Source organism: Perca fluviatilis, chromosome 5, assembly GCF_010015445.1.
Source record: "Perca fluviatilis chromosome 5, GENO_Pfluv_1.0, whole genome shotgun sequence".
NCBI lineage: Eukaryota > Metazoa > Chordata > Actinopteri > Perciformes > Percidae > Perca > Perca fluviatilis.
Genome location: NC_053116.1, coordinates 30808583 through 30822158, shown reverse-complemented (window position 1 = coordinate 30822158; position 13576 = coordinate 30808583). Strand labels below are relative to the sequence as shown.

Genomic DNA, 13576 nt, shown 5'->3' with positions numbered 1-13576 from the left:
AGCTGTGCTGCTGCAAATTCAAATCATATATAAGACGAGACAAAAAATATTACATATGATGTGATTTTCTTTTGGCCACTTGGGGGCAGCGGAAACAAGCTGTGAACACAACACTGAAATATGTCCACGTTTTAAATCTACACAGACCACATGTACATTTGTTTAACTTTGCCCAATAAACATAAAGTTGAGAAAAAATTGAAATATGTTCACCTTTTATGGCGAACTTGTTAGCAAACAGTTGCCTATTTGCACATGCAGCAGATACTGAGCAATATATGAAACCCAAACACTCCACTATGTTCACCAGCTAGTTAGCTGTGCCTGTCTGACGATTGGTGCTGACCAGGTAGTGTACAGTGGGTTTATCTAACTTTTTGCTAAAAATAAAATGTCAAAACTGTGTTATGAGAGTGAACCTAAGCAATAAAGTTACAGGCCTGAAAACCCAAACAATGAAAAACGCTATGAAGCTCCGTAGAGGTGAGAGGAACTGTGTCAAGTGATAAATATCTGTGGGTTTGTCACTGTGAGTGACCTCTTTCACATTACACAAATCTATTCCATCCATTGTTATTATAAACATATTGATTATAACTGCTTTAAAGCTACAGCAGGGTGAAATGTTTGACATATTTAGCAATAGCATTCATGTGGAGTCATATTTCTGGCATCATTAAACATTAATGTCCAATATTCATTCTCTTTTAATTGTTTTGGCCTCACCAAAACTCGAAATTCAATTGGGTCTTTAGCTTGCTACATGCTCCACTTTGTTCATTTGTGTTTTGATGGATGCCTTGTTAATATAATCATTAGATGAGTGTAGCTTTAACGTGGATTGTACTTTTTTTTTTTTCAAATCTGTCTTTTGAATTCCAAGAATATTGCTCATCGTTTATACTCATTATCATCATCATCACTTTTATCCACACTATCAGCATCTCGACATCCTCATGATCATAAGATCCTCATCAGCTTTGTCACTCTCACTGTCATGTTTATATACCTGAATGACTTGCCCTTCAGATTCCTCAGCAGGTCCAGCTGATTCAGAGGTGGAATAAGTCTGGCAAAAGACAAAGGGCATTTCTGTCAAGTCACCTTCAACAACTCAGTGTTGAAAGTGATTAAAGCTTGCCGCCAGGCACTTTAAAGCTAATTCCATTTACTTTGACAGTTATTTATTCTGATGGTCATCACCTTTTCACCCCAAATTCCTACTGGAATGAAACCGAACATGAGGTCATTTACAAATAGAACAGACAAGCAGCGATCTTCTACTTCTAGACACATAAAGGGCAGAACTCTGCACCGTGAAATAAGCACAGCTTATTTGCTGATTCATACAGTTGGACAGCAAAATAAGTGGTTAATTTAACAAAGTAGACACTGGCAGTGGTTGTCTTTTGAACAGCATTTCAAAAGAGGTTTTGGTGTCACTGCCAAGTCACCAGCTCCCCTCCACTGTAAAATTACACTTATTAAAGCAGAAAGTGAAAAGTCACACCAGGGTGTGATTCTGCACAACAGATCAGTAGTATCTGATTCAACAAGGGAGTTTGGAATACAATAAGATGACTCTGTAGGTTCAGTTTTTCACTTAGCGTCCCAGTTTTAAGAGAGATGGCAGAATGTGATATGGAAAAACAGTTGTATGTATTGGAAATGCTGATCAATGTACGGCATTATTCAGACAGTTGTATCACTTACCGGTACATTGGGATAGCTACAGTCTGCTCATAAAAATCCCAAGTGTACAGCAGATCTGTACGGGAAAGGTTGGTAGCATAAAACCTCCAAGCACCCTAGATGGAAATAAAAATTATTTATTTTTTGTACTTTTTGTCAGGAGCACAAAACAGACGTTATCTCTGTTTGATAAATCTGTACATGGTGTTGTTATGTTATACCTGGATAAGGCCTGCTGCAGGGTTACGTCTCTTCTCAAAATGTTTCTGCCTGTGTTGTTCTTGGACTTTGAGAGCAAAGCCAGAACCCAGGATGCCCTATACAGAGTCAGTGTGACACAGAGAGCCCATAAAGTGATCAGTTACCTTTCATGACCTCTACTGGCCAGGAGTTGGAATTGCAACAACTCCTACAACACCTTGTAAAACAGAGACCAGTAAGCAGATCCAACAAAAATATCTAGTAAATACATAATATCTCAGATATCTGCAAAAGCCCTGAGGTGGTAGAAATCTGAGAGAAAAATGCTGATTTCCTCCACACACATCAGAAGTCAGTGTAGCAAAAGTAATGACTGTTTCCTGAGTGCTGACACAGCAATCCAGTTTTATGTGCGCTAGACTGATCAGGTCTTAGCTGCTTTCTTAAAGCTTACTCATTAAGAGTGCTTTTTTTCTGATTGACAAAATCATAAAAAAATCGTAAAAGTATTTACGTGGCTGAGGCGCACCTATCATATAAAGTACTGCACATCATTATACAACATATTTTACAGTAGACATTTCTTAACAAAGGGAGCACATGAGTAATTACCAACATGACTGCATTGTTTTTAGGTGCTCCAGGTTCAGCAGGGCCTTTTTTTGGGTGTGTGTGCTGGTTCACTGACACTGTTGAAGCGTAACTCTCGCCAAAATGCAACCTAGGGTCTTTTTGTGAATGTACCCGAGTCAAACTTTCGTTTAAAAGCATATTTAGGACGGAAGCGCCACTTTTAAGATTTACCATATTTTTGTTTCTTCGGTCAAATGGCATCTTGAATGGGAGTGCTAGGGACACTTTTATGCTAGCCTCAAAATAGCTATTTTTAAAACACTAAGAAGGCTCGACACAACATGAAACTTTGCTCGAAGTATCACCAGGGGCTCTACACCTTAACGAAAGCATTAACAACATTGTTTGTGTACTCAGAGTTTACTAAAAAGAAAGGTTTTGAACAACTCACCGTAGCTCTTGTTGTTTCCAGCCGCAGCCATTTTATCAGACAAAAACAGTCGATTTCCAAATGCAACGTAACAGGGAGGAGAGTAAAGACTGAAAGCTCCTAAAGCTTAGTTCCATATAAATGCACGGATAATTTGTTGTTTTGTCGTTAGTGAAAAACAATGTTGACCTTGTAGTTGAAAAAGGAGCCTCATATAAGAATGACATTTCCTCCTATGGAGTCCGTTCATTCGCATTCAGATATCGACTCGTTTTGACTGCAGAGGTGGTAGCGGCCGGAAACAACAAGAGCTACGGTGAGTTGTTCAAAACCTTTCTTTTTAGTAAACTCTGGGTACACAAACAATGTTGTCAATGCTTTTGTTAAGGTGTAGAGCCCCTGGTGATACTTGGAGCATAGTTTCATGTTGTGTCGAGCCTTCTTAGTGTTTTAAAAATAGCTATTTTGAGGCTAGCATAAAAGTGCCCCTATCACTCCCGTTCAAAAGGCCATTTGACCGAAAAACTAAAATACGTCAAATCTTAAAAGTGGCGCTTCCGTCCTAAATATGCTTTTAAATGAAAGTTTGACTCGGGTACATTCACAAAAAGACCCTAGGTTGCATTTTGGTGAGAGTTAAGCTTTAAAGGTAACCGAGCCATGATTGTTAGTGTTATTGGTTCCACCTGTGCTTTCCCTGCCAGGACAACTCAAAATGTCGGCTGTGAAAAAAGGTCTATTACTGCTCTTTACTGAGCAGTTGCCTATTATATAAACACCACATATTAGGCTACATGTAATAATTCATTTTCATTCTTCACTGCTTCATTTGTTACAAATTATATATAGGCCTACCTTTTACATTTTAAAGCAGCATTTATTTATTTATTTTGGCCATTTGGTTGCAGCAAAGCCAGTTGTGAAAACAACACTGAGACATTACCTTATAGATGTTTTGCTAACCAACAGTTGCCTGAGCTTTTAGCATTAGCATTTGCATTAGCATTAGTATTCAGAGTCATGTTTTGGGTGATCTGATGAATGTAAATTCTCCACATAAGAATAATAATTAGTGCAGCTTTGAGGAAATAATCTGCTATGTTTACTCTCAAGCATAGACCAATGACAACTATATAAGCCAACAAGTTTTCACATCTGCTGGTCCAAATTTTCCCAGTCTGTGGGGTCTTTCACAGTAAAACGTGACGTAATTAATGTTCTGATTGTTTGGAATAAACATAAAGAAAACTGAGTATTTATAAGTTAACAGATAACAGACACAGCGACATCTATAGAAATTCAAGCTTTAACAATAAAAAAAATCCAAGAATACGTGACAAAACTGGACACACTCTTTTTTAGGGACGTGGAGAGCAGTAACATTCAATAAGTAACAATCAATGAGTGCTTGAACACAATGATAGACCAAATGAACACAAACAAGGCTCTTACAAATCAGCACTTTAAGCTTAGTCTTTCGTCAACGACACTAGGTCAAAGTACCGCTGACGAGCCCTCGTACTTACAGCAGGAAGAGCAAAGAAGGCCACCCCGATCATGCTGAATGTGGCTGCCAGCAAGCGTCCATTCCACGTCTTGGGAACTTTATCACCATATCCAATGGTCGTGAGAGTGATCTGATGAAAACATCAATTTAAGTCATATACTTGATTTAAGTGGTGTGGTACAGGTTTGTAGATTTTTTAAAATAGAAAATACAAGGAAACTGAAATGGGGGAAGGAAAATGAGTATCATAACATCACAGGATGCTATTCTAGGTCTCAGGTCTCTTGGTTAAGTCTTACCAGTCCCCACCAAAGAGCGTCAGCATAGGTCTCAAACTCCTCATTTGACTCCTTTTCCACAGAGTAGACCAGGAATGAAGCCAGGATGAGACACAGGAAACCTATGTACCACGCTGTGATGAGCTCCTACAGGGAAAACCAGTACAATGAGCATCAGGGAATCTAAAGTAATAAAGTGTCATCTAGGATGCCTTGCAAAGTGGTGACGTAACCCCTGTAAATTGGTAAAAATGGCCCTTCTGTAATAATATTGGACGTGATTGTGTGAGTCACATGCCCTCTGTGGCAAACCAAGTACTTCATAGACGCCTTTATTTCCCTCGACAGACGCCACACACCCGCCCTTTCTCCCTCTCACCACATCTTACACAAACACACACAGTCGCTCATTTTCCACAGCTTATTAGTGCCATCTAATAATTGTATTTCAAAGCTCATTAAAATAAAACAAAGAAAGAATTTTCCTCACCGTGACAGAATTACTTGGAAGAGACACGACTGGAAACAGTGTGTCCCTGAAGTAGCACATTGGAAAATAAAGCACTTGTAATTTCAACTGCAATGGTTTAAACCCCCATGTGAAGATGTCTACCGTTAGACTAGAATACTAGATGTAAACTTGTGCAGAGGCCTTAAACCTGGTACCCTCTATTTGTACCTGATCATCTTGTTGACTAAGTACTCAGTTGTTCATGTGGCCAAAGGCTAGCAAAATATAGTGACATACTGTATTGTATGGGTGATGCTATGATTCCAGGGAAAGATAGTCTCGCTTTGCCTGACCCTCCTCCACTGCGCTGCGTGCTCTGCTTTATTGGCAGTTCTTTAAACCAATCACAATCATCTTGGGCAGCGCTAAGCACCGGGAAAAGCCACGGTGCCTCTGAAAATAGCCTCGGGAAGGAACTTGTTATGGTGGAACGTCTATGTTCAAAAGTTTTAGTCGTGCAAAAGAAAACTCAGATTGGACAGATAGTCTAGCTAGCTGTTTGGATTTACCCCGCAGAGATCTGAGGAGCAGTTAACCATAGTCCTCAAAAATCCATCGGAGTTGAAAATTCCAACCCAAACAAAACGGAAGGTAACGGACATCCAGCTTAAAGTGATGGTTCGGAGTAATTCACCCTAGGGTCCTTTGCACCATGACCACGAGCCAAACACCCACCCCAGAAGCTTTTTTCACCTGGGTCGAACATTGGGAGAGTTAGCTAGAGTAGCATTATCAGCTGAATAGCTTAGCGCAGGGGCTAATGGACCCACGTTTGTATCTTGTAAGTTACCCCACTAATAATGCCCGAAATGATACCAAACGTCTACAAGTAGTACAAATAGGTTATGCTCTCATAAAACGATGGATTGGAAAGTTTGTTAGTACACCAGAAGTTTATGAACACTTGCCTGCTCTCTTCAGCTCTCTGTTGCTGCTGCTGCTGCTACCTGCAGTTAGACGAGTGCTTAGGGCCGTCTACAAATTACTACAAAAGAGTTACAACAAAAATATTTATTAATTCAATGATTAAATAAGGTAATGTCTCCAAACTTACCTCTATTATTACTTGTCTCCTGCTAGTTATACTACAGCACTTACTTAAAAAAAAAAGTTAAATTAATAAATATTTTTAAACTTCTGGTGTACTTACAAACTTTCCAATCCATCGTTTTATGAGAGCATAACCTATTTGTACTACTTGTAGACGTTTGGTATCATTTCGGGCATTATTAGTGGGGTCATTTACGAGATACAAACGTGGGTCCGTTAGCCCCTGCGCTAAGCTATTCAGCTGATAACGCTACTCTAGCTAACTCTTCCAATGTAAGACCCAGGTGAAAAAAGCTTCTGGGGGGGTGTTTGGCTCGAGGTCATGGTGCAAAGGACCCTAGGGTGAATTACTCCGAACCATCACTTTAAAAGAGTGAAATCTGGAATATCCCAAGGCAACGGAGCAATCCCGGAAGTAGAACATCATGGATATAGACTAAAGGAAAGAGAATGCTGTGAAATGATAAAGGTTGTGACATGATGTATTGGCAGCTTGATGAACAAGTCACAAAGAAGGCAGCAGTCCATGACATTATTTCCACTGGGGATGGCTGGGACATCTCCCCCCTCACTTTTCAAAGTCCTGTTATTGCCCTGGGGTTTTGCCTCTTGAGCTGCCTTAGCTTATTTATAGAGATTGTTAAGGCTATATGCAGCTTACGAGGAAGATTACAGATATAACTCAAGGTAGAAAAAAGTATTTTCACTTGTTTTCGAGGTAAAAATAATAATAATTAAACCTGTTTTTATTTACTCCTAAAAAGATGTTGGAAGTGGACATTAATCAAAGAGAAGGCAGTAAAGGATAGTACTTATAGTAAAGGATGTAGATACATCATTTATCATATCAGGTCTTTTTTATACCACCACCATTATTATTTAAAGCATGGTAACTAATTTCATTTAAATCTTTTAGTTGAAAAGGCTGTGACTTCATTGGATATTTCAGTGTAATAATTTTACAGCAGTGCACATCAGATATGGTTTTAAACACCACATATGGCTGGCTAATTACAGAAACTCTCTGATCACAAAATTGAGAAAGGTACTTCAACTCCTTGTGAACCTCTACAGAAAAATAACAAAATGATGTAACCTTGCTGTGGGCATAAACTACAGATCCGAGCAGCTTCCAGGTTCCTCCCCGTCGGTCCATACGCAGCATGCGTAGGATCTGCAGGAATCTCAGACTCCTGATGGCCGAGGTGGCAAAAACATTGCCCTGAGATCCAGCTGCCAGTACGGATACTGAGGCTATCAGCACCATGATGTCTGGAGAAAGAGCAAAACACAATCAAAGAACTCAACACACTCTGGGAAGCAGAGGAAGCAAGAGATAGCATCCTTAATCAAATCAGACTGAATTTACAGCACTTTACTGTGTGCAACGATGATCGATTTTGTTGTAATTCAAAAGTTGTTCCAAGTACTTAGTCAAATAGTATTTGAAGTGTCAAATTTTCTTTACTTTAGTACTTTTCTTTTACTTTTGCATAACCTCGAGGCAACGGATATGATGAAAAAAAAGAGAAAGCATAACAAAGTTATCTTATACTCGCTGAGACCCTCCAGCATTTGAAAAAGGAAGAGATGGAAAAACACAGTACTAAATTGTCTGTTTTGTTCCTCCGAGAGAGCAAGGTGAGAGAAATGACAGCCAGTGACCCTGTTATCTCACCTATGACACAGAAAGGCTTTCTGGCAAATTTTAGCCTCCCTCTCCATCCTCTGTATCGACAGCAGCAGCCGGCAGCCCATATCCTTATAATGTACTCCACTCCAAACACCACGATGGTCACAATTTCCTGTGGAACAAACCAAACTGGTGAAGTTAACCTTGTGACATGAATGTATATGGAGAAATAGGTTTACAGCAAATGAAATGATACTTACCAGGATGTACAAGGCACTTTCTGAGCTATTTTTGAACTCTTTGATGGTGGCAAAGACTGAAAGTATGAGACAGGAGAAGACCAAGAGGAAGCTGGAAGAGATAGGAGTACAAACAGTAATTGCTTTTTTATTCTGAGGTCACAGTTCCATTTGTCAAATCCTGTTTTAGATACAGGAAGTTCAATGTGTTCAGTTGAAACTGACTGGAGAAACATATGGATATAGCATCTGTGATGTTAGTGAAAGGTTTCTGAGGCGCTGTGTTTACTGCTCACTGCCATGCTTGTCAGTTAAGCCACAAATTCTAAATGTTGTGCATTCAGTGTGTGTCAAGCTGTCCAGAAAACACAACAAAATACATACCTATGTCTTAAGATTCCAAGAATGGAACAGTTCAAAATATAGAAGAAAAATAACTTATTTGAATAGCTGTATCTTAAAGGGTCAATTCACCCAAAAGAAAACCTTAGAAGTGTGTAGATATGCATAATTTAATTATATGTGCGAGGTTTTCAGATTCACCTCTGAAACATGTGCTGTCACTCCAATACAGTGGAGATGAACATGCATTCAAAGCACTGAAAAATTACATTTGAATAACTGAACAGCATTATGTCTTTCAGAAACAATGTACCAGTTCACCTGGATAAACCACAGACCTCTGTCAACAGTTATCATTGGTGCAATTTCTAATTATATACTGTATATCAATACTATATTGCAGATACCATTACAGAAGAACCAACAATTTATGGTATTTCCACATTAGATTTAATATTCAGCTGTGGTGATGGTTGTGATAATATACCACAAAGACCGACTGCCATCTGCTAATCAATTTCTGAAACCTAAGTGGGTACAGTTGGAGACTGAATGAATCATTAGAGCTGCAGAGCCTGGGTGGTGCCTTCATTAGTGGAACAAAACAAGCCAAACTGCATAAACAGCTGCAGCTCAGTTAGGATAAGTAAATAAGTAGGGGCGGAGGGGCGCTAGTTTAAGTCCATACAGACCATAACCGACCAAGGTGCCCTTGAGCAAGGCACCGAACCCCCAATTGCTCGGGGCACCTGTCTGTCCATGGGCAGCCCCCTTGCTCTGAAATCTCTCCAATGCATGTGCATGTGGATGTATAATAAAATAACAAAACAGAGTCAAACAAATACATTTCCCCAAGAGGGATTAATAAAGTATACAGTATTTATGTTTTATTTTATTTAGTGAGTAAATACAGTAATAAAGAAAACCTGAAAGAAGAATTGAAGGCAAGCAAGCAGATAACATTAGTTAAAAGTTCATTTGAACACAGATTTTTCTTGAAATTAATTTAAAGGTGCACTATGAGTTCCTGCATGGTTTCAGTGCAATTTCATTTTTGTCTCAAATCGTAGCCATGTCTCCTTGATCCGCTAGCTGCCTGCCCCCTGAATACACTGTGAAAAAGCCTGGTCTTAAACGTCAAGCAAACACTAGGGGCACAGGCTGTGCACCAAAATACAACAAACCACGTTCCAGCCAATCATGCGCACTAACACCCACCTCCTCCCCCAACCATCTTTCCAATCACCGACAAGATGGTACTTAATGGGTGGGGGGGGGGGGGTGATTGGCTGGAACATGGTTTGTTGTATTTTGGTGCACAGCCTGTGCCCCTAGTGTTTGTTTGACGTTGACGACCCTGTTTAAGACCGAGCTTTTTCACAGTGTTTTCAGGGGGCAAACAGCTAGTGGATCAAGGAGAGATGCCTACAATTTCAGACAAAAATGAAATCGCACTGAAACCATGCAGGAACTCATAGTGCACCTTTAATACATTTTGGTAAGTTAAAATTCCGCATATGAAACTTTAAGTGACCATTTGCACATATGTTTGCACAAGAGTACAATAAATCCAATCACCTGGGAGTGTAGAACATGGGAGTTGCATCTTATCAGACAGAGTAAGTGTATTTACTGGCTGTCAGTCAGCTGTCTTCACTGGAGTTACAAAAATGTATTACCTCCTCCTTACCGTACAGTCTAAACAACAATATCTGTCTTCTGTTAAAGTCATTAGTGATGTTTGTCACAACTCTTTTCAATATAGTATAGGAGTTAATCTCAGAGGTTAATAAACTAGTCTTTGTTAAGACTGGGACAAAACCGAACAAACATCTTCAATAACAGGTAGAAATTTGTTGAAAGAGCTATAAAACAATGGTTCTTTCAGATAATAATAGTAAAGCAATGGTAGATGGTTTACACAATGGTAGATGGTTTTAAGTAGACTGATGTGTTTCGGAAGAAAATCTATTCTGCAGCCAAGACTGGCAGAGACCATCAGGTGAGCACTTTATTGGATGGAAGATAACATGTGATTTGAAAAGGAAGAGGCATGGCAGGGCTCGACCTAAGGGACTTTCTGAAGAAAAGGAATCCAAAGCAGAACTAATGGAGAGTGCCTGGTGAAACCCAATACTGGGACAATGCAGGATTTTAAAAGACGCAACATTAATCATAGTAGAGATACTGTGGAATGATCTGAGCACACAAGATCAGGTATAACACATTAGAGCTCAGACTTCACTAAAGTGAAGTCATTTACCAATATAAAGTATGAGATAAGGGAGAGTGACCTGATGAATGAGATAAACCAGGTTTGAATAAAGCTGGAGTAGGCAGACAGCAAAAAAAACTATTAATACCATTATATATATACACCGGTACTCGTTATATATGCAGTTATATAGCGGCAATTCTACGAGAACAACCGTCCTGTTTTCCTTGTAAAAGCAAATGGCCGCTTCCTGGACAATAAACTAGAATACAATTTTGTTCCTATATGTACAGTATAGACGGATAACAATAAAGTATCTCTTATCTAATAGTTTAGCCCTTAATTAGCTGCAGCCCTAACCTGCAGTTTTAAGAACTTTCACCGAATGTGCTCACACAGCTGCATTTGTAGAACAGCCAATAGAAACACTCTCTCTCTCTCTCTTTGAAATGGCCTATGATTGGCCAAAGTCTACCGTCACGGGTAAAACAGAGCCAAGGAGGAAACGCAAACGTTTAGTTTTCTCTCAGACCACTTGAATTACAATATGCTGAAATATAATTATGGAATGTTTTCCCACTGATGCCAAAAAATAAAGTGCCTGCCCCAGCTTCAAGGAAAACTTACATCTGAGATGTTACACTGAGCAGGACACATGACATAGTGACAGGAAAACTGGGCAATCATCCTTTATAAAGATGGAGAAACTATAGGGTGAGTGTTATGAGGAACATGTTAGGAATACCTATTTACACATCCAGCAGACACAAAGCAACTTTATCTGGAGTCGTTTTTCTTTCCACTTGATGAACGAAGTCCAATATTCACTCTCCTATTAGCTCTGTTTTGGTCTCCATCAACTCCAGAGACAGGTAGCATACAGTTGCCTGCTACAGCGTAAAATAAAGTTGATGAGAGCAGAGGTTCCAGGCCCTCAACACTCTGTAGAGCTGAGGGAAAGAGGGAAGAATTGGGTCATAAGTCTCTGTGGGTTCGTCACCACCAGTGACGCTGTTCCATTACACCTAGTCATTTCATCCATTATTAATATAAGAAGTATTGATTTGTACAGCTTTAAAAGTGTAGAGGAGGGCCGTCATGGCAAAATGTCACAGAGGGCCCCCAAAAACCCCCCCCCCCCCCCCCCCACACACACACACACACACTGGAACCTGGAATTCTACAGTCCAAGAACAATTATTCTCTGCACCATCTTTCAACACAACTGCCCTGGACTGAATCTTGTAACATGTCACATAATCAAAGCAAGGATTACATTTAGCACACCACTTTTCATCAAATCATTCCATATCAGTTTAAGCAAGAGCCAAATGGAAAGGTAACAATCTAGGCTGTGATTTAGTTACAGCTTAAATTAATTCAGCTTGATATGGTCAGTAGAAATGTTTTGCTCCGACAATGATCCGTTCATCAGTTCAGAAGCAAGAAGCCAACACTTAACTCTGAAAATACAAATGCAACAAGATACATTTCTTTCCAGTCTTAATCCTGATATAGTTTACTGGGGGCCCATTGACTGCCTCTGAACCTTCCTGTCGAGGAAGCTTTTAACACAAATTCATCGCTCCTTGAGTAAATTTAGAGTGAATCTGGCTACGCATGTGATTTTTCACATGATCTACCCTGACACACAAGTTTATCCAAGCTTTAACTTTCCATCATGCTTCATCTAGCCATCATCCATCCTCATCAAGGACACTCATCAATCCTCCATGGGTTCCCTTTTTTATACCAGAACTGCAGCTCACCTGACTTTCCTTTTCCTGCAGCTGCAGTTTCTGTTTGGTGTATCAAACTCTTGGCAAAGGCTGCTGGCTGTCAGCCAATCAGAATGAAGCGGCAGAGATCAATGCTATGTGGCAATGGTAAAGTCCATGGATCTCATTATTTACTATATTCTTTATTATTCTTCATCAGAGACATGAACAACAAAAAGCCAAATGAGCTGTTAACACATTCAGCTGCACAAGGTGTGTTCATTTTATGTGTTAGGTTGAGGTCATTCTCTCTTACATCTACAGCATATGTGTGTTTTTGGCATCTCATACATCATTGATGGCTACAGCAGTCAATACTTGCTTGGTAAAAGTGAGCTCTTCTTGCACTGAGAAAGCTTCTATTACATTCTGCAGCTTTCTGTATAGTTTGGATTATTAAATGTATGCAAAATGGTTGAATGGTATCTCTGGTACATTGGAATTGCAGTCAGTATAGATTTTGTCAGTTTAAACTAATAACACTGTATTATTTATAGCAAGGTTTAGCTTTCTTCTATTCCAGGTCACTCTACTTTTTCTGATAGGTTGAGGGGTGGGCTAGAAGGGGGGCACGGGGGGGCTACTGCCCCGCATGAAATATGATCGCCCCCCCCCCCAGGTGCCGCAACCCCCAAAATCCATTGGGCTAGAGTGTTGTCAACCTAAATCCAAAATTCTGATACCATGGAACCAGCACTGGAATTGTTTTTTGGTTTGTTTAAAGGCAGACTAAGCCTATAGACACACACATACACACACACACACACACAACTAACCAAAAACTGACAACATTTCTTGCCATTTTGCCAACAAATTGTGATAAAACAATAAGCTCAGAGACAGGCGATTTACAAGAACAAAAGTCAACACAAACTGAGAGAAGTATCTTCACAAGCTATTCTTTAACAGTTTGCCAGCACTGCAGCCCTTGATTAAAGTTAAATAAATTACATTTGGAGGTCGGTTTAAGAAAGTGGTATAATTCTTTTCACATGGGAAGAGCCATATGTTATGTCCTTACGTGCCTGCCTGGTGGATGTTTCACTGCAGGAATTTACTGTCACTATAAATGAATATATTTAGAGGTTCCTCGTGAAAAATCAAAAGTAATAGCACAAATGTACTTT

General features: G+C 39.7%; 1 protein-coding gene across 9 annotated transcripts in view; it reads right to left on the bottom strand.

Moving 5' to 3' along the window:
• The window catches only part of LOC120559580 (potassium voltage-gated channel subfamily KQT member 2-like), a 39223-nt gene that overhangs the window by 15257 nt on the left and 10390 nt on the right, over window positions 1–13576 (bottom strand). For all 9 annotated transcript variants that reach the window (XR_005639323.1, XM_039801404.1, XM_039801405.1 and 6 more), the window contains exons 2-9: window positions 8136–8226; window positions 7921–8047; window positions 7339–7514; window positions 4703–4828; window positions 4423–4533; window positions 1914–2009; window positions 1714–1808; window positions 1010–1069 (exon numbers count right to left, since the gene is read on the bottom strand). Coding sequence is in view for 8 of the 9 variants with exons in the window: in XM_039801404.1 (XP_039657338.1) it covers window positions 1010–1069; window positions 1714–1808; window positions 1914–2009; window positions 4423–4533; window positions 4703–4828; window positions 7339–7514; window positions 7921–8047; window positions 8136–8226 (882 nt within the window). In the remaining variant the exon portion in view is untranslated. The remainder of the gene's footprint in view (window positions 1–1009; window positions 1070–1713; window positions 1809–1913; window positions 2010–4422; window positions 4534–4702; window positions 4829–7338; window positions 7515–7920; window positions 8048–8135; window positions 8227–13576) is intronic.